General features: G+C 44.2%; 2 protein-coding genes across 2 annotated transcripts in view; one reads left to right on the plus strand and one right to left on the minus strand.

Annotated features, from left to right (window-relative positions):
- The first annotated feature begins 585 nt into the window (after positions 1-585).
- Positions 586-6,019, plus strand: LOC116944540 (cathepsin S-like). Its single transcript, XM_032958195.2, has one exon. It carries the CDS (start codon positions 2,274-2,276, stop codon positions 3,165-3,167), a length of 894 nt encoding a protein of 297 aa, XP_032814086.2. The 5' UTR covers positions 586-2,273; the 3' UTR covers positions 3,168-6,019.
- A 4,195-nt stretch (positions 6,020-10,214) lies between these two features.
- LOC116944682 (uncharacterized) overlaps positions 10,215-21,838 on the minus strand; it is a 33,617-nt gene continuing 21,993 nt past the window's right edge. The window contains exons 3-4 of the mRNA XM_032958447.2: positions 13,921-14,055; positions 10,215-12,608 (exon numbers count right to left, since the gene is read on the minus strand). Coding sequence (XP_032814338.2) covers positions 12,405-12,608; positions 13,921-14,055 — 339 coding nt within the window. The 3' untranslated portion in view covers positions 10,215-12,404. The remainder of the gene's footprint in view (positions 12,609-13,920; positions 14,056-21,838) is intronic.

Genomic DNA, 21,838 nt, shown 5'->3' on the forward strand with positions numbered 1-21,838 from the left:
GCAGCAGCTAATCTGGATAAGGAAGAGAATTGAAGTGAGTTTGGCACTCAGATGCCTGTCAAGGACCGTGACCAACTAACCAGAAATTATATATTGGACTGGTATGAACAATGCAACCAATGCTCCTCCACCAACTGATACTGAGCAAAAGGTGGATGTCGAGGCATCGCCGCCTCCATGCTGAGTGAACATGAATGCTGTCTACGGGAATGGTGGAAATGCATACCCTGCCCTGGCAGTTAATCGCCGACTCAGTGTCGCACACGTGGGGTCAGACAAGGATGCATCAAGTCAGACCCACATTCCAGACAGTCACATATAGGGATCAAACCAACGTGATCGAAACTTTTTGGGCCCACAATCCAACACCATCGTGAATGACGGCATGCAAGGCAATACAGCCAATTATTGCACCTCACAAGCGCCAGTATGGACACACCCTGGATCAGCAGGCATAGGGGACTTTGCTAGGTACCTGGCTCACCGTGAACTAATCGAACTATTGAGCCTGGAGATCTACTTTCAGGAATGCAGACATCTCCGCAAGTGAAGAAATCGACCTGTTGGTGAAATGGTTAGTAAACGAATCTGCAGAGTACGCAAAGAGGATCTGGTTGGCAAACATAGACGACCCTGCCTCAAGCTTTCATGCAAAGTTGGAGAGGCTCGAGGAATGCTATGGTAGCCCAGAAACCATTGAGAAGGCTCTCTTCAAGAAGTTGCAGAACTTTCCAAAAATCTCTGGTCGAGACAATAAAAGGTTATGAGAGCTTGGAGATATTTTGATGGAGCTTGAATCAGCCCTGGTTGACCCCTACTTACCAGGTCTCATCTTCCTGAATACCTACCATGGAGTGAACCCCATCGTTGAAAAATTGCCAATCGATGTGCAGGAGAAATGGAGAACAAAGGGTTCAAGTTACAAGTCAGAGCATCACGTTGCATTCCCCCCATTATCGTTTTTCTCAAGGTTTATCTGCAAACTGGCTCAGACCAGAAATGACCCGAATTTCATGTTTGGCACCACATGGATCTCCAGTCCAGATCTCCCAAATATCGACAGAGCAACGGCGAGACGAGGAACAGCGAGAGTGCCAATTTCCGTACACAAAACTGAGGACTCTCTTACGATATTCGCAAACTCCGTCCAGGCAACCATCACAAAGAAAAATATAGAAGATCCAGAAAGGCAATGCCTATTGCGTGATAAACTTCACTCCCTCCAGAAATGCTGTGAGTTCAGGAGGAAGCATTGGAAGAGCGGAAGAATATGCTGAAATTTTTTTCATTCTGTTTCAAATGCTGTGCTTCTACAAACCACCTTGCAAGGGATTGCAAGGCAGATATCAAGTGCGTGGAATGTGGCAGCGACAAACACGCAACTGCTCTGTACACATTTTACTCCAAATCCAGTGGCACTAAGGCTTCTGATCCCGAAGCAGAGCACAGTGGGGAGCAAGGTGAGACCGCCGCATCCACTTCGACAGTCACAACCAAATGCACAGACGTCTGTGGAGAAGGCTTCAAAGGAAAATCTTGCTTAAAGATATGCTTCGTCCGAGTGTATCCCAAAGGACATCCTGAAAGGGCAGTAAGGATATACGCCATAATGGACGATCAGAGCAACAAGTCTTTGGTAAGGTCAGAGTTCTTTGATCAGCTAAGTGTATGTGAGAATTCTTTCCATACACGATCAGAACATGCACAGGACTGATGGAGACAGCGGAAAGAAACACGAGTGGCCTCATGGTGGAAACTATGGATAGCACCTACGTTGATAGAGTGCAATGAGATACCGGACGACAGGAGTGAGATTCCCATGCCTGAAGTCGCACGTCACCACCCACACCTGAAGCCTATAGCAGAGTTCATCCCGCCATTGGATCACGGGGCACAGATTTTACTTCTGCTTGGCAGGGACATGCTGAGAGTCCACAAGGTTCACGATCAATGCAACGGACCTCATGACGCTCCCTATGCCGAGAGACTTGACCTAGGATGGGTCATCGTAGGTGATGTCTGTCTCGATGGAACACACAAACCTGACCGCGTTAAAACATTCAGAACAAGTGTGCATGTCGCTCTTCAAAGTGTGCTCTAACCACTTCACGATGAAAGAGAAACCCGAAGACAGAAATCAAGGCTGTACCATGCAGACTTAAGAAGAAACCACCACGCTGGCCACGACTTTGCTTGTACGTCCAACGTCTTCACTGGATTTTGGTCCTTCACGTTTCTCCAAGCCAGTCCTGACTGACGGGAAGAAGGCAAAGATGAAGCTGCTGCTTGTCACTCTGCTGGTGGTCATGGCAGTGGTCGCTGTGGCCGTGACCTCTCTATTCCTCGTCCCGGAGCTGTCGTCCAAGTGGGAATCCTGGAAGGAGTTCCATGGCAAGGCCTACGACCAGAAGGAGGAGGGCTGGAGGAGGATGATTTGGGGGAAGAACCTCAAGAAGATCACAGTGTACAACCTTGAGCACTTCATGGGCAAGCACACCTGGCGCTTGGGCATGAACAGCTTCGGTGACATGACTAGAGAGGGCTGGAACAGCACCAGCAAGGCCTCCCACGGTGCCACGTTCATGGAGCCCACCTTCTTCAAGGCTCCTGAGTCCGTCGACTGGAGGAAGCAGGACTACGTCACCGATGTCAAGGACCAGGGTGAATGCAGCTCTTGCTGGGTGTTCAGCACCACGGGCACCCTCGAAGGGCAGCACAAGCACAAGACGGGAGTGCTTGTGTCACTGAGCGCTCCGGACAGTGCTTCTCCAGCTGGTGTCGCTTGTCGCATCGTCTACGGTGACGGGCGGCCACAGGAGGTTTTGCCGAGGGGTGACGAGCAGAGGCTTCAGGATGGAGCCTCTGATGGTCCCCCTGCGGAGTCGACGGCTGCCATTGCGGATGCGGGAGAGTTGTCCGCCATTACACACGCTATGGAAACCACGCGGCGGGACGCCGCCATCTTGGGTGGCGCTGTTGAGGCGCGGTTGGAGTCCGCCATATCTGAGGAGCCGCGTGGTATGCAGCCGGTGGGGGCTGCTGCTGTTGGACGGAACAGAGCCAGGTGCAGCCGCCGTTTTCCTCAGGTCAAGGAATTCGTCGTTGCAGGCGGCGATTGGAACGCCTTTACTTGGCGCTTCGAGGCGGCGTTCCGGTCAGTACACTGATCGGAGGAAGAGGCGTTGGTCGCTCTGCCGACCATTTTGGGTGACGATGCGCTGGCGGTATTTCGATAGATTCCTCCTGAGAAGAAGAAAACGTTGAAGGATGTGTATGCGGAAATGGCTGAGGTCTATGAACCACCTTCCGATACTCAACTAAAGTTCATGCAGCGTAGGCGGGGAAATTCCGAATCCCCCCTTGCCTACCGTAGCACTTTGATGGCGTTGGCTGTGGCCGCTTACCCCGATTTTAAGCAAGAAGTCCTCGACTCGCTGATTATGGAAAGAATGCTAGCTTTGGCAAGCGACATGCGGGTGGTTCTACCTGCTTGCGGTCAAGCAATCCAGGACGAGAACCTTCGGCGTTGGACGCAAATGGCTGCATGGACTGGGGATCCTATTCGCAGTGGTGAGCCGATGGGTTGGTCTCCAACTAAAGTCGTCCACAATCTGGACAATGTGCCTTCGGAGGGTGATCTTGCGGTGGCTGTTCCTCGTTGGGATCGACATCGGGGCGACATTCAATGTCGCCGGGGGTTCTACGGCCCACGTTGTCGTCCGACCAACGCAGGGAGTTGCGTGCACTTCTGAGTGAACTTGCTGACGTTTGCAGTAAGGATGATTTCCATTTGGGACGTACGTCCCTTTTGTCCCACCACATTGATATGGGTGAGGCCAGCCCTATTCATCAGAACTCGCATCGGTTGAGCCCTGGGGAGAAGGAATGTGTGCAGCGCGCTGTGAATGATATGCTGGCCGCTGATATAATTTCCCTGTCTAACAGTCCTTGGGGTGCGCCGGTCGTACTTGTTAAGAAAAAGTACGTGAATCTCAGATTTTGCGTGGACTTTTGCAAACTGAATAAAGTTTTAGTGGCCGACGCATATCCGCTCCCATGTATGGATGACTCCCTAGATGTGTTGTCCGGAGCACGGTATTTCTCGACTCTCGCTTTGTCTTTCTGGTTTGGCAATTGCCCCTGGATGACTCATCGAAACCGAAGACTGCATTCCGCACACCTCAGGGACTCTTTCAATTCAATTGCCTTCCGATGGGGTTGAATTTAGCTCCCGCCACATTCCAACGCTTGATGGAGCTCGCCTTAGCTGGCTTGCAGTGGGACACTTGTCTCATTTATCTGGAAAATATAATTGTGTTTCGTCACATGTTCGATGAACACCTTCGACGCCTGCGCGCCGTTTTTGAGAGGATGCGCTCCGCTAACCTCAGGTTTCAAACTGAAAAATTTCATCTATTGCAACATTCAGTGTGTTACTTGGGCCACGTTGTGAGCTCCGACCGTATTGCCAAGGATCCGACCAAGACGGCCTGTGTTCGCGATTGGCCGACCCCAACATGCCTGGGGGATGTACGGAGCTTCATCAGATTCACGTGATATTACCGTCGGTTTGTGCCAAATTTCGCTGCGGACGCTAAACCCCTGCACGCGCTGACTGCTAAGAATCAGAGATTTAAATGGGGTCCGGAGGAGGAAGCGGCGTTCGTGGCCCTTCGCAGTCGCTTTTCCGACGCACCCACACTCGAATATCCAGATTTTTCCTTGCCGTTTATATTAGACACCAACGCCAGTGACATGGGTATCGGCGCTGTTTTATCACAATCTAAAAACGGTGTGGAAAAAGTAGTCGCTTATGGCAGCCGTGTCCTTTCTCCAGCAGAAAGTCGCTACTGCGTAACGAGAATAGAACTGTTGACCATTGTTTACTTTGTGCGTCAGTATAGGCTTTACCTTTACGGCAGGAAATTCATTGTCCGCACTGACCATGCGGCTCTCCAATACTCCTTAAAGATCGAGCAGCCAGTCGGCCAATTGTCTTGTTGGCTTGAAATTTTACAATAATTTTCTTTCGAGGTCGTTTATCGTGAAGGTTCCTGGCATTGTACCATCCTCAGACCAACGGGATGGTTGAGCGACTGAATCGTACTCTGACTGCCATGCTTTGCCACACTGTCAATGAAAAACAGGCCGATTGGGATTTACACGTGCCGAGCGTGCTCGCCGCGTATAGAATGGCCCAGCAAGCTTCCACGGGATTCTCACCATTTTTCCTCATGTACGGAAGGGAGAACGTGCCACCCATTTATACCCAATTGGGCACGACTGTTGGAGACGCTAAACCGGCCCTATTTGACCATGTTCGAGACTCCCTGCGCCGGATTTCTGAGGCGCGGGAGGCGGTTAGGGTTAACACCGCTAAAACGCAGGCTCGCAATGAGTGGTGTGCATGCAGGTCTGGCCGTGACATGCCGTGGTCTGTCGGTGATCGGGCCTGGCTTCATTTCCCTCAGGTGTCTGTTGGCACCTCTCCCAAGTTACACAGGCCTGTTGAAATGGTTGAGGTTAGGCATCCACAGTGCGTGCGCATTCGGGCGGGTCTCCGTCGTTGGTTTGTCCACCCATCTCGGTTGAAACCGTTCGTTCCTCCGCGCATTGCTTCGTCATCCCCAAAAATTGGCCTGCCGGGATCTGATGTGTCCGATGTGCCAGAGCGGTTGCAGATTATCCCCCGAGGGATTCTGTTTTACCGCCCACAGCAGCCGAGCCCTTGACTGCTGCTGCGGACACCGACCCCGCATGATCCAGCCCCGCAGCGACGGACTCCACCACCTTCCGCTGACCGCCCGGCCTCCTGCCGAGCCAACCCATGCAGGGCTGGATACAGATGCAGGAGATGGTCCGGTGTCGCAGACCTGTTAAAGACGCCCCGATTTCATTAACACATGTGCCTTTGCCTGTGTTGGGTATTCGCCTTACTTACTTGTTATTGCATTATCGTTCATGCGCTCTTCTTTGTTATGTATGCTCTTCATTGCCAGCCGGGACGGCTAGTCTTTTCATCACGGGGGAGGGGGGGGGGTGATGTAATGAGAGAGCGCCATATAGGGGACGACGAGGGGTATCTGCATAAGCCACCACTGGGTAACTAATACCCAATGGGAAGTGTGGGATACAATTGGGCCAAAGGTGACAGGCGGAGCTAAAGAGTACGTGCGGGAACGGCCGAGAAGGTTCTACGAGGGGGTGTGTCCAGAGGCAGAGCTTGCTCCGCCGAGGGGAATATAAGGGGAGGCAATGAGAGGACGCTTGGTCGGTGTGGGAAGCCTGGAGTCCAGACTGCGTCATCGCGACCCTCTACTCACCACCGGTCACGTGGCGGTCCTTCCAGCGAAGACGTCTCTCCTCTCGGCACGCCGTCAGCCAGTGGTGGACAGGGAGCGAGAGGGAGAGACGCGCGACAACGGTGGAGTAGAGAGGCGCGCGTCACGGCAGACAGAGAGAGTGTAACCATGCGGAAAGAGAGTGGAGTTGTGCAGTCATATAAAGAAAGACGCCAGTCAACAGTTGTCATTAAAGTGCTCTATTACACCTACATCAAGAAGTGGCATTGACTCAGAGGTGCCATACCTGTACACGAGCAGTACATATCGAATGAATCAAGTCCATGAACTCTTCGAGCTTTATAAATGCACTCTAGAGATTCTTCGCCATCAGAGGGTCAGCCAAGCAACTCCATATGGGTGGAGCCTGGGAATGCATGATCGGGATTGCTCGACGCATTCTTGACTCCATGCTGTGTGGTGTCGGGTCCACATGGCTCTCTCTCGAGGTCTTGACCACTCTCATGGCCGATGTCTCAGCTATAATTGACTCAAAACCCCTGATCGCCATCTCAACCGACCCAGTCACCATTCATCTTGACTCCTGCTACACTTCTTGCCCAGAAGACAGACGTGCTCACAGCACCCACCGAGGAGGTCAGCACTGCAGACCTCTACAGACGTCAATGGAGACAAGTGCAGAGCTTCGCCAACACGTTCTGGCATCGCTGGAAAAACGAGTACTTTGCGACACTTCAAGTGCGCAGCAAATGGCAGTCAAGCAGACTAGACATCAAAGGTGACTTCGTCCTACTGAAGGACAACCAAGTCAAACGGAATGAGTGGTCAATGGGCCGCATCCTCAAAACGATTCCCAGTGCTAATGGGAAAGTTCGAAAGGTTGAGGTTATGATAGCGAAGCAAGGTGTTGCAAGACCTTTCGTCAGGCCTATAGCTGAGACAATACTACTCTCTCTCGCAAAGATATGGACAAATAAGTTGACCCATCTAATTTTGTTGTACATGTTTATGAGATACGAAATAAATGGTGGTATCTCCTAGATACCAGACGGGGAGTGTTCTGCCCCACAGCAGATATGGGGGTGTGTTTACACAGGAACTTCATCATATGGTGTTGTTTGGTCACGTGACCAGGAAGTTACGATTTAAGGTTCTCTCAGCCACGAGGTAGGTGTGTCAGCCATTACACAAAGTACAAAATGGAGGCACAAATAGCATCTCAGTGAAGACAGGTGCATCTGTTGTGGGACTTTTAAGAAGCCTTGTCTGTAAGTTCGCTATGTTATTATAATGCTGAGAATGCTGTTATGTTAGGATTGCCGTTAGCAAGCTGTAAATGCCTTTATGATGCTGTTAAATTATGATGAATATGGGGCCTCGTTCACAACGAAGCTTGCTACTTGCATTATTGTGAAAGTTATTTGTAATTGGATAAGTCGAGCCAGACTTGTGCCCATGTAACTTTAATGCGATCTTGAGAGCAAGGATGAAGTATCTCATCCACAGTTCAGTGTTATATGCAGCACTGTACATATAGGCTGCAGTATGGTGATTACACAGTGACCTTATTTAACACAGTAGTTTTGTTCTCTTGTTATATAGCTATTCATTGCTAATGTAGGTGCCTGGTCCATAAGACATTGTTATGATGCTTAAGTGTCCATTCATTGTATTGATATTGCAAGTATTAACGGATGCCGAATTTTGTGCTGTTTTTCCGACAATGTTATGATGCTTAAGTGTTAATTAATTATATTGGTATTCAAAGTATTAACAGATGCTGTATTTTCCCATCAGTTTTACCTCGTTCTATTCATTAAATACGTTGGAGTCAGATGTTCACCCTGGCTCTGAAAGTTGATTGAATACGAGGATAACTACTTGGATAGTGGTGCAACGCAGCGCACAGCGAGGCCAAAACAACTCGTATCTACGACCGCCTAATGACTGCTACTGACGCCGAGTCGATTGGTGACGAGTCTGCGCTTATGATGCACATACACCAGCGCCATGTGGCGCTGCTTTGCTCTTCTGCCAAATGTACAGGATAGCCGGGGTCTCTTTCTCAATGCTCTTCGCTTATGTAAATTATATAAATTTTCTTCAAATGTTGAACATTTTTATCTTTTAACGTCTGAGAAGAGGAAAGGTGATGCACATGCAGAATGTTTAAGGGTTTTCAAATGTGTTTATTTTCGTGGCCAATTTTGGTATTTTTATGGTATGTAATGGGTTTCCAGGAACGGAACACCAATGTATAACATTGCGCCTATAATAAATAAGGGTTCGACTTACGACAGCTAGACTTGCGACTGTCGTCCAGGAACCAATTAGGTCGTCGGTGTGGGGTTGCCTGTATTTGGGTGATTTGTTTACCTCTTGTACTTTGCACTATCGTGTTTTGTATTGTTTGTTGTTGTAACGTTCATACCCACCCCTACTGGACATGTGAAAAATAGCATTAGAGCTCATCAAATTCCTCCAGTAAAAATATTCTGATTATGAATTCTGAACGAGGCACAAGTGTCACGCGATCAGGGTGTGCAATGCATTGAGGAGATGAGGGCAGGACCATGCCACGAAGATTAAAACCGTGGTGGGACCTTGACACTAAAGAGCTATGAGTGGAAGGGACGTGACATTTGATTCATGAACGGCAAACCGAATTCTATGTAAATGTATTTGTAAGACTCAACGTTACAAGACAAGTCGGTACAGACGAGCCGGTACCAATGTGACAAAACAGATAAGACTGTTGTTCTAAGATTCCTGAAAAGCCCAATGCGAGAACCCACAAACTCTGCCGCAGATGGTACTTGGAAGTGGCAAGGGGGTTAAGGTCGGTTGAGCAGCAGCACGCTCCTTTCGCTGCTTACTTTGACTTATTGCTGGATAGTCTTAAATGCGCAGTGCCGATCCTAATGCCAAGAGCTCCCATACGTTGGTGTCAATGCACTTCTTCAAAGTGGCTTTAAGGACGTCTTTGAATCTATTTCCGTTTTCCAGGGGGATCGTTTGCCATGGCGAGGTTTGAGTAAAGATCTTGCTTTAGCAGCCTGTTGTCTGGCATGCAGCCGATGTAGTCTGCCGAGCGTTGTTGGTTGTGATTTGTGCCTCAATGCTAGGGAGGTTGGCCAGAGGACGTTGACGTTAGTTTGTCTGTCCGGTCAACGAATTTGAAGTATTTACCGTAGGCAGCGTTGTATACCACGTGCTTGGTGTACAGGGACGGCACAGTTGAATTTCAGAAAATGGAAGGTCACAATACAGATTAAAAGAACAAGACGGTACGAGGCGAATCATACAGACCAGACAAGAATGCAGCCAGTACGTACACAAACAGTAGACAAGACAATGTAGACGAGACAGACTGAGCACAAACAATGGTTCCAACAGACAGGTTACAGACTGACAGGAAACCGTGGAGGCGAGAAATGCTCTGGAAAGCGTGACATAAGAGGCGATGCATACACAAGGGTACAAAGCTCAGCAACGGCAGGACTTTAAAGCACACAGTATTGGCACACCATTAAAACGGCGTAAACAGCCACACCGTGGCACTAACTTGACAGTACAGAACAAACTTTTTACAGGTGGTGCAAACGACCCAGAACGACAACACGGTGGAGACGATTCACACCATAGCATACAGACGAGGCTTGCAGTACATACAAGACAAAACGTACAAGGCAACAAAGTGGATTCTTGAATTGGATCGTGACCTCCGAACCATTAACAATCTTTAAAATTTGGGAGAGCATGGGTGAAAGAACCGTATTCGGTAAGGATCTACCGACACTTAACCCTTACCCTGTGATGTAAGAACATTTACAGAACAAAACACTGTATTAAACGTGAATTCGCACCATGGCGAGTTTCATCAACCGGTGGACTGACATCAAGAGGCATGTCGCGTGTTTTTTTCAAAACCGCTTTTTATTCAGGCAGCACTCAAACCTGAGAATAAAAAACATGTGGTTGTAGGGTTTTTGCATGTGGGGAGGAAATGTCAGCAACCGAACGTAAACAGCTCTTGTAATGTGTGCAGCAGTGGCATGTTTCTAGGCTCACCCAAGGGTGAAGCCCATTTATTTAGCTTGATGTTTTTTGTTGTATCGTCAATGATTCTATAGGTGCAGTGATTAGTTGGGAGTGATTTCCTTCCTCAAATGCGCAGGGAATTGCTCATTTTATGGTGGAGGGAAAGTCTACCCACAGAATAACCACTGTTGACTTCCCCCACAAGCTACTAGTTTTGACTACCGGAGAGAGGAGCCAAGTCAACCCTCTACTACCAGGATTTGAACTCGCAACTTTTCCGAATACGAGCCACTCGCACTCTGCCACTTGGACCTGATTGGTGTCCCCAACGCAGTGATCAATGTAGACGCTCTAAATACAAGTGTCGTATAAACACGTGGAAGTTTCAATGTGCGTATGTAGCGAGTTCATTTTTACCTCTGCAGCCAATAAAGACATTTAAGATAAAGGACACTTTTATCACGATTATTAAATCGTGATCTGTCAATCGCAAGTGATAATATTTCAGAGGCTACGGGTAGTGAATTGTTACACCTAGAAACAAAACTGTTAAGCCGCCAAATCATGTCATGACTCATTCACTTCTGGATGGTCTCCAAGCCATCCCCAATCTATCTGGCGATACATGTCCAAGGTGTTCAAGACCGTGAACAAAGCAAGGCAGTCGTGTCTCAAATTCACCAACATCCTGTATATGCAACGTGCACAATATAAAAAGTGAAAAGACCATATTTTACAATTGGAAAAAAAATTAGTGGATAGCGTGTAACAAACCTGGTATGAGCACTCACATCTGTTTAAATCAAGCCTCGTGTAAATCACGTGATTTAATTTTGCCAACTCCACTGTCAATGCCTTCCAGGGAGGTTAAGTTGGGGGTTGTGGTTTAGGGTTCGTACTGGGTGATAAAAATTGGGGCAAGTGAGATATGATGAGATTAGAGTTAGCAATAGGGATCGCAGGTCGGGTTACGGCTATTCCATTAGCTCGTAGCCACTGCCCATAAGCCAGGCAGGACTTGAGGGATTTCCGCATATCTTAGTCTTGTAATATTATTAAATTTTTACCTTCGCAACTGAACAATACAGGTCCTACCATTCAATCTAAGAACTGTTATTTATACAACACTTCCCGCACCTTTGGCCTAAATGTAATAGCATAAATAACAAACTATTCACACACACACACAAACATGACTGGTATGTAATCGTCCGCATAAGGAAAGTTTTTTTTTAACTAATCGATGTCTATTTACATACATGCTATGTTAAATATTTCCATTTTTTCCCGTTAGTAAAGTTGACAGTCGTTCCCCATGTGTTGTTCAGTTTGCCTTGGAGTTATGGAGTCTTAAATTGATTAACTTTGTGCATCACTAGTTGCTGCAGGTACATTTCTAGTTGCGAGTTATGAAACTGACAATCACAAAATCAATATCGAAACACGTTTCCCCCCCCCACCCACCACCTACTTTCTTCAGCAGTCAGTATCTTTCCATTTAATTCTCGGAATATTTACAGGGATGACATGGGCAGAAACCCTTAGCAACATCGCTGCTTACTTCCGGTGGCAATCAACCATTTCATCCAAGACAAAGGGGGCCATTTTCTGATTTAGAACGACTGATGCCCCCAAATTAGCCTAGCATGATCCCATGAAGTGTTGCATTTTAATTGCAAGATGGGAGTTCAACTTTCAACCTCGTGCCAAGCAGTCCTTCAGCAAGTGCCAACAACCGCTGGATTGAACGGTGGATCAAGCCCATAATGAGCGCTCCAAATCTGCATGGCACCTTCCTGTTGCTGCTGTGTATTAACTACAGACTGTGACGGTAATCAAACCAGACCCCTTGTCCTCGTCGCACTAAACAACAAAGATCCGGCTTGTTCCGCTAACCCGCTGGATTGTCTTCCTTCTGGCTCAATTGCGCAAGTCCAGAAATTACCCCTGCCATCAGAGGGGAGCGCAACACACCGACATAAAACAGCCTGAATCTAAATGGTATTGTCCCGTTATTATACTCCAAGCCCAGAAAACGGCTGGCAGGAGGGTGCCAGTTCTTCAGATGGCCAGGGTGGTCGAGAATGCGGCCTTGGCGATGGCGGAGGGGAATATCGTCCCCCAGTTGCGCGTCGCCTCCGAAAGGTGGCGCTGCCCGTGGCTCACCCACTCCTCCTGCCCCGAGAACACACGGCCGCAGAACCAGCAGGAGAAGCGAGTCTTCTGGGATGTGCAGGTGCGAGTGTGCACTGCCGTGTGGACCACCTGTGCTCGCACGCATGCACACATAGCCACAACTATCACCATCGGAGAACAACCCCGGGCACATTTACAACAGCAGTAGGAGTTGTTGGCTGATGGTACAATTACAATGAAATTCATTACAAAATTATAATTACAATTCTGATTCCAGTTTTACCCATCAACAGATACGTTGTAGGCAGCAGTATGGAGCAGAAGAAAATTAATTTCTGTGCTATGTTATACTCCCATTTCCATGCTCCCCACCTTCACCAATGCACACTGACCAGCATGGTGAAGTATCATAAAATAAACTCCCAAGACCGAAATGGCATGGATTCTTCAATCAGCCGGGGGCTGTAAGTTATAAATTAAAAAACATCTGATGACAGCATACATCGAAGGCAACCACATTAACATGTATGCATTCACAGCTGTTTTTATCACTCAACTGTATTATAGGTCTTGGGGAGCTATTTGACCATGCTTCACCATGCTAGTCAGTACGGATTTGAGGTGGGGAGCATGTGCGGGAGCCTCAAGTACAATATAACAATGACATTTCCCCAACTACTCTCTGCTTCCTACAATATACCTCCCCAGCAGCCTCTAAAACACCTGGTTGTTGTGCAAGGTGGCCACTCATACCGCACAATCCGGACTAATACCTGCTTGGCTTCCGAGATCTGACGAGTGGGCGTGCATTTGGTCATTGGGCATAAACGTGTATACAAAACAAGTTAAGAAAATTACACGTGTGCACGGATTAGACAACGCTTTCCAACATGGGTTTGTACTTAGAAGTATTTCATTTAACCAAATACATTTGCATATTTGTAAAGTCCAATTTTCTGTTTTCATCTCAAGGTTTGCACGATAGCCCTTTGCTCAATTTGACCGTTTTTCAAGTCCTGAATAGCAACACTTGTTCATATTTGATCATTTTTACAAGTCATAGTGCCACCCCTCATCCAACCATCCCCACCTCCCAGTATGGACAGATGTAAACATTATTTAAACATATGCAACCTTTGTTGTAAAGCATTAACCTTTCCATGGCTATGCATTTTTCAACTGTACTTCATGTTGCAGACAACTTAGGTCCATTTAATTTGTGGCCATCATTTCCAGAATGAGGGAAGACACAGGTTCTCACACGCAATAATTTTACAAAAAAAATTCCCACAAAATGGCAGCAAACATAGCAACGTGTATGGTCCACAAACAAAAATATACATTCGGTCACTTGAAATGTCAGATATGTCACACGAGGGCCTTTCTGGAATAGACGGCCAGTCGTAAAAAGGGGTTAGAGTGATGTGCAAATTGTACAGACCTGATAACTGTTGGAGCTCATCCTCCTCAACTTCATCTTCAGGATTCCCCGGCGCTGCTCCAGCATCTTGTGGTGCTCCTTCGTGGTCTGGCCACCAGGCCTGGATGTTGGGTCCTTGGCTATGTGCACCGAGATCTTCGGTGAACAAAGAGCGTAGGCATCATCACCTCGCACAAATTCCTTCAAGCTTCCACACCTCACTCATCACGCAAGCACACCCGAGCATGTCCGCTGGTAATCCCTCACAGCATCTACCTACCAGAGTTGTCTCAATATGGTGATATGCTGTATTGTACAATGTTTAACTTCTTTCGCACCATACGTAGCCAACTGTGCTCATCAGACAAAAAACTGCATAATTTTGCAAACCATATCGTGATCGTTGCTAAAATAACAAACCTCGGACAAATTATGATTACCTATAATCGAAGTTCATATTGATGTATCATCAACTCCATCAGAACATGAACAGGCCAACAAACTATGGACCATATAAGCAAACCACTTAACAGAATAAGAGCAAAACTACACTCTCCTGAGGCTGTCTCTTGGCTAGCAGACATTGACATTTAGTTCCTGAACATATTGCCAGAGTAAATTAACACATGCCGTTATTCTTCTCTGGTCATCATTCTGACAGCATGTACATTCTAATAGTTATAGATCGTCAAGTCGCAATGACTAGAAGATTTATGACAGGTTATACGACATCTTTATTCGTACTTTAAAGTACATCAAGGCACAAAAACAAGACAATAAAAATGTAAAGTACAATTGTAAAGTTATGGAAACTGATAATGGAATAATCATTGTATAGTAGAGTATAAAATAAGATCAAAAATGTGTTATATCAAAGCCATCGTACATACCAAGGCAATGTTAATACACACGATTAGTCAAACCTTCCAATCTTATACCTCTCCCATGTCAAGTTTTGAGAAATGTTCATTCACATGGATATCTACCATGCTTGCCAAGATATGGCAATGGCAATGCCATACCATGCCTTATAAGGTCCACGATAGCGGTCCACTTGTAAAATATCATGCTTGTTGCATGTTTTATTTTTTATGCATGTTTTCCTGCCAAATGATATTTGTCACAATAATTCAAGTTAAAATGTTATAAAAACCGTGTCACATTGTTTTTCAAAACCTCTCAGAATAATTAACTACATGATGGCTACGTGACATCACTTCCTCAGTGCATTTGATCATTTTCACAATGTGCGTATGCCATGCATTTGGGGAGTGATCTGCAGATAATTACATTTTAAATAATCTTTATTTTTTAACACCCAGGTCGCCCTTGCAAGAGTCAGTGTTTCATTGTCATTATGGGTTTATGTAATCTCCCTGTTATATAAAGGACAGTAATTGCCTGCTTTGCAATAAACTACAACACAATACAAATCTAAAAAATATTTCCAAGGCAAGGTAAACTGACATCATAAGAAAGTGTTTCTAATTTGTAATTTGACTGACACTCTTGTTCTCTCGCTAAGTGTGTTGCTACCGCATCTCTTGCGCACAAAATGCCACTTTTCCAATTATTGGTAATTAGCAGCGTAGAGCCTTGACGTCACGAGCTCATTTATATGCACCGACAGTTTTCCCAACTGAAAGCGGCGCAGGCATAAGCCACGCATTTTCCACTTCAGGCCTAAGAGATGCTGCATTGTACACATTTGGCACCAATTCCCAATACTGCACTCTAGAGCGGTTATAATTAGAGCAATTGTACTGTACCATGTGTGCTTTTAAAGCTACTTGACTAAAATTAGACATGCACTTATATTCAAATGTAGAAAACATTGCAAATTTCAATGATATAAATAGAAATGCTATATGAATACGTTTCACAAGTGGAAATTAATACAAGTAAAAAAAGCTAATTTTTTTCAAGTGCAGTAGTTGTGTTCTTTTAAGCGTCATAAAAGTTGCACAAAAGGAGTCTCTACTCTGATGTAATTAAAGATGCATAACGAAACCATCGTCAACCACAATCAAAAGTTTTTGTGGCATTTAAATATAGGTATCCCTCGATTTACAAAAGGGATGCGTTCTTCAAAAAATATGCAGAAAACTAAATTTCGTAAATCAGAACGGCTTTTCCCATAAATTTAATGCAAGAAATTAGAGATGTGTTTTGGACAGTCATTCCAACTCTAATCTAAACCTAACAATATTCACCTAAATCATATTTAACAATACAAATATGCGGAAAACTAAATTTCGTAAAGCAGAACGTCTTTTCCCATAAATTTAATGCAAGAAATTAGGGATGTGTTTTGGATAGTCATTCCAACTCTATTCTAAACCTAACAATATTCACCTAAATCACATTTAACAATACAAAAATAAACAAAAATAGAAAAATGATTGAATTCAAGGGTTTTTGTAAGGAAACAGCAAAAACCCTTGACAGGGAACTCACCAAAATATCTGCATGTTGGAATGACTGAGGAGGTAATGTGGAGGCATTACTTTTGCACTCTATGATACTATGACAATGTGGCGGATGGATGACAAAACCTCCCAGGTGCTTGTTTGAAAATTCGTTCACGCGGAAATTCGACTTTGTTAATCAAAAAGTGTCAATAATTTGTCAATTACGTTCACGCAAAATTTCGTAAATCGAACATTCGTAGATTGAGGGATACCTGTATTATTAAAAGCTTGCACATGGCATCATTTCATGCCTATTGAAACCCCCTCAAGCCCCCCCCCCCCCAAACTGGAGAATATTATTCCATTATTATTTTTAGACTTCACCGTTGACTTGCCCATTGGATGATTGGTGATTGGTGTCACGTGATGCACTGCAGCGCTATAGAGCCATGAGCGTAAATTCCACTACCTCATCCAGGTGATGCTTATTGTGCACAACTTAAGTCGCTGTTAATGTCTTTCCAGTTCACCTCTCGGTGCTATTTTACTTGTACGCGCTAGTTTTAGCAGTGTTAACGGCTACATGGAAAACGACCTATGGTCATTTAATATAGTATCCTGGAATGTGTAACTATGGCAACTCTTGATTTAAAGCTTTCGTGACTGCAGGGATTAATATTCTTGGCTCTTTCGGTAAAGTCACGTAGAAGGGAAACAATAAAATAATAAAAATATAAAGCAATAAAATTCACGACGTTTCGACTGCAACACAAGCAATCATCACACCTGATGATGATTGCTTGTGTTGCATCACACCTGATGATGATTGCTTGTGTTGCAGTCGAAACAGTCGTGAGAAATTTATTGTTTTATTTGTATTATTTTGTTTCCCTTCTATGTGACTTTACCGAAAGAACCAAGAATATGGCAACTGTTGCAAACAAGTGTCTGAGAACAGTAAAACTGGAAATCAACTTGTATAAATGATCGTTGAGTTCTTTGCCAACTTAAACCCATCACAACAGTCAGGAAATGTCAGGCTGACTACAATTTCCTCACCGTCATAAAAATGTTAATTGTTAAATCAAATCTGGTATGGTCCTATTTTAATCTAGATTTGAAGTTTTCCTGATTGCAGGAATCCATACTCTTTGGTTCTTTCGGTAAAGTCACATAGGTATAAAATAAATCACATTTAAAATTGCAACACAATCATCATCAGGTGGGAAAACCACAGCATCCCTCTCCCACTGCAGCAAAACATTTTCTTGCTGTGGTTTTCCCACCTGATAATTGCTTGTTTTGCAATCGAAACGTCGCGATTTATTTTATACCTACGCGACTTTACCGAAAGAACCAAAGAGTATGGTCCTATTTTCTTGAGAATGTATTAAGCATTTAAATGTGATCACATCTCTTCCAATGTGGCACAGAAATAAGCAAAACCACCATTGGAGGATTTGTGAGCCCAAATGGCATTCACATGTTTTCATGTAATATCTAGCTTCCAAGTTGCAGTTTCAGCTCTAAAAATACTGATCACCCATGCCTCTACAAAGTTAACAGAGCCCTACTGGGCTACAATGTTGAACGTAGCTTGAGCAAATACATTTTCCGAGCCGAAACAGTGCAAATCAACTAATAAAAATCGAGCGAAGTGAAGCCTTTCCCATTATAGATGACGTAGTATGGTACACGATTACATTTGAAGGGAGGTGTTTTTAGGATGTTTGTCCTCAAAACTACTAACCCAAAAAAATACGATTTTGGAGATTTAGATATCTAAGCCGAGTGTCCAGCGCTTTACGAAGAATTTGAAGCTTTGTTTATGAAATCAAGAGCAATTTGACATTAAATGAATTGCTACAGAGATATCACTACAACACAGCTGACGGTGGTTTTAATGCATGTTTTTCCCCATTCTAAATCCAATCTATATTTGATCTACATTGACAGGCGTAAGTCTCTACACTATTGTCTCCAGATTTCAATGCGATTTGCTCTTTTCTTCATGTCCTTGTCTTCTTTAACTCACTCAACATCTTCCTCTTCCTGCTCCTTGTTCTTTCCATCCCATGCATCCCTCACATTTATCATTGAGCATTTAGGTTTCATTTGTCCAATCCATTACTTCTTTATTTTTCTCGTCTCAAGTGGAACTTTTGATTGTATTATCCCGAACCCATCTTCACATGTCTTTCTATCCAACTCATATTTTCAATACATTCTCAGAAGCAAATGGTACATGAAGCATGATAACAAGTGGTTAAAGATGTCAAAAGTGAAATGAACACGAAAAAGTGCAAGCAGGTTTGTGGATGACAGAGCTTGGAGGTTACAAATATTAGTTAAGTGGTTGAATTAATTATCCATTAAAATTGGCATTAAGATCAACGTGAGGAAAGCAAAGGTGATGAAAGTATCAAGCGCACTGCAGGATGTAGAACAGCCATCTTAATTGACAATGAACTTGAGCACGTGAAACCATCCCATTATATAGGCAGTATTATCAAAACAGATGCCAGATTCTCCAACAAAGTGATGGGAAAATGCATTTTAAATGAGCTCCGAAGTACAATGGAAACTGAAATGTAGCACTGCTATAACTTTTTGTAAAGTGTAAAAACAGATTATTTGGGTCTTTCGGTAAAGCCACGTAGATAGAAAAATAATAAAAATATCACGACGTTTCGATCGCAACACAAGCAATCGTCATCAGGTGAAAAATAGCGGGAGCGCTGCTGAGGCAGGATGTTATAAAGGTTTATGAGGCAGGATGTTATAAACCTTTATAACATCCGGCCTCAGCAGGATGTTATAACATATGTTATATACATGTTATTATGAATGTTATATATGTTATAACATGTTATATATGTAATAACATCCTGCCTCAGCAGCTCTCCCGCAATTTTTTCACCTGATGACGATTGCTTGTGTTGCGATCGAAACGTCGTGATATTTTTATTATTTTTTTATCTACGTGGCTTTACCGAAAGACCCAAAGAATATGAATTCCTGCAGTCACGAAAGCTTTAAGTCAAGATTGTAAAAACAAACATTAGAAGCATGGGCCAGGAGAATGGAACATTTTTCTCCATTTGCAAAGCTTAAAGTTCATGCCAGACAGCCTGGGACACAAAGCCTTGGCACGTTAACTAAATAAACTAGTTCTTGTTGCTTCTTCAGTTTGGTCTTCCATTAAGTCCGCAAATTATTCTGAAATTCAGGTGAATTGCTTTTAGGCGAGTCAGGTTTCCAAAAGGGAATCCAAAAGTATTTCAGAAGACCTCGTAACCATTTCCAAAAAAATAACTTCTCTATGAATGCACACAAAATGGTGAGTTCATCTTCATGCCGCTGATAAAGTTCTCTAAGGGAAAATGAAACTTGAGGTCCATCAGTGTCTTGGTAGATATTCATGACGTGTTGGATAATCCAAATGGTAGAATTCAACCAATATTTTTCAGTTACGGTAAATGTACCCGTGACTGTTAAGGCTAAGGTTTAACAAAGTTGAGGCTCTGTAAGCATAGAACAAGGCAACACAAATGAGGTCTGAGGTCATGTGATGGTAACAGCAATAACATATGCAGACATCTTCAGGTTACCATATATATTAACAGTGGCACGAACTTAACATACACATTATAACCATTATCAGTTTAAAAACTATTGGATATTTAGCACATGTAGTAGGCATATAGCCATCAATATGATTTGATTAACCGTCATGGTTCACTGTTGACTGGGATTCAAGAATCCATTCTTTAATTTGTACCATATATTTTAATTTTAAGAGATTGTCTCATTTATTCCCTTAGCCTAAATATGAATGTGCATACAATTCACATCCATTTTAAATTGTGCATAACTTGAAGCACCAAGTTAACGTTCACTAATTTTTATGTGCTCTGGTCATTTTATAACTTTACTTTCCCAACCTTCTGTACCGTCGACTCTACTCCAGCTCAAGCCCAGGGGCATTAGAAAAAATAAAGCACAAACAATCCCCCAGGCAATTGGCGTAGGCTCTGAAACTGTGTAGGTCAAAAACAAGAGTATTTTTGTGCATCCTACAGCGGATTGCATAAATACATTGCATAGCAATAGTTGCTAAAGATTACATCATCACTTCCAAAACACCAGCCAATCATCTATGAGGAATAAAACCAGAACACACATGGCCGCAGTGAAGTCACGATGCAACATGGCCACCATCACGTCATAGCCCCAGTGCACTTCAGCCGGACTGTGACAAGTTGTACATTGTACATCATAATATAACAGAACAAGTGTGAGTTTGTTTGTCTGTCCAGATTTTTTTAAAGCCCATGTTTTGATTGCTTAACATTTGTGAAACATTATTCAATTAAGTACTGATTGAATGTATTTTTAAATGTCAGTAAAAAAATGTATAAAAAATGTGGGGAACATTCCATCCGATTTAGAAAAATGGATGTAATGCGACATACAGTATAAGGCTGCCATCAATGATTTATGACACAGAAACTTCATTTATGGCCCATCGGCCCATCTTCCAAACAAGACTCAACACATTTTAACAATGATGTTTTTACTGTGCAACGTAGTAGAAAGTGAGTTTTTTTTTAAATAAACGGTAATCTCATTTAAGCAGAGAAATAAATAAAACAAGGTTATAAAAACGAATTTTAAGCATTTAAAAAAATTACTTGGCAATTTCAGTAAAAATGTAATGTGCAGTACTGCACTGTACACTTAATACACTTGGCCTTTCAATGTATAGCACTAGGATGTTATAGTATAAAGGGTTAATACTTTTTATATTTAACTAAATCCCATAGCCTCATAATCGTCTCCACTGTTTCCCCGGCAACTCATCCCCAAGATAACCCATCTTTCGCATAATTTCAGTTGCATCAATTTCACCACTCTTCGAAACCTACTCGCAAACTCAACTTCCACCATCTCACCTTCACCCGACCCCAATATCTACGCCGATCAGTTAAGACTGCACTCGACAAGCTCGTGGCCTTAAAGTTTCCACCACTCGACTACCTTCTCATAATTTTTACTCGCTTTCTCTTGCTGTCATCCTCCCAAGGAAACCACAATGCGGCTCGAAAGGACTCTCACACATAGCGGGTAACCTGTTGACTGGGCTCTACTGTGCTGCATGCAAGACAGCTAACGCACTAATTATTGCTTCGTGCTTTGCGTACATCTCCAAACGATTTCAAACTACCTCTCGCAACCTTCAGACACTATGGAAAGTCTTCAAGGCTCTGCTCTGCCCAGGAAAATTATTTTCCCACAATGATCAGCTGGCGTCACTCAACCTTCAGCCTTCACTTCACTAACAAGCTCGCCATGATTGCTGACTCCCATCAAGTCATCCCTCACCGATCACCGTTCATATGTTAACACACTGCCCTCCACACCCCCAAACTCTCTTCTTGTCCTCATTCACACGAGTTTCTTCAAATCATGCATTGGCCCTAATCCGTTCACTTCACATCAAGAGACCTCCTCTGGATATTCTCCCT

This window comes from Petromyzon marinus, chromosome 21, assembly GCF_048934315.1.
Source record: "Petromyzon marinus isolate PM22_M1 ecotype Great Lakes invasive population chromosome 21, UKy_Petmar_22M1.pri1.0, whole genome shotgun sequence".
Taxonomy (NCBI): domain Eukaryota; kingdom Metazoa; phylum Chordata; class Hyperoartia; order Petromyzontiformes; family Petromyzontidae; genus Petromyzon; species Petromyzon marinus.

Coding starts and splice junctions, on each gene's coding strand:
- LOC116944540 (XM_032958195.2), top strand. CDS start 2,274: ATGAAGCTGCTGCTTGTCACTCTGCTGGTGGTCATGGCAGTGGTCGCT.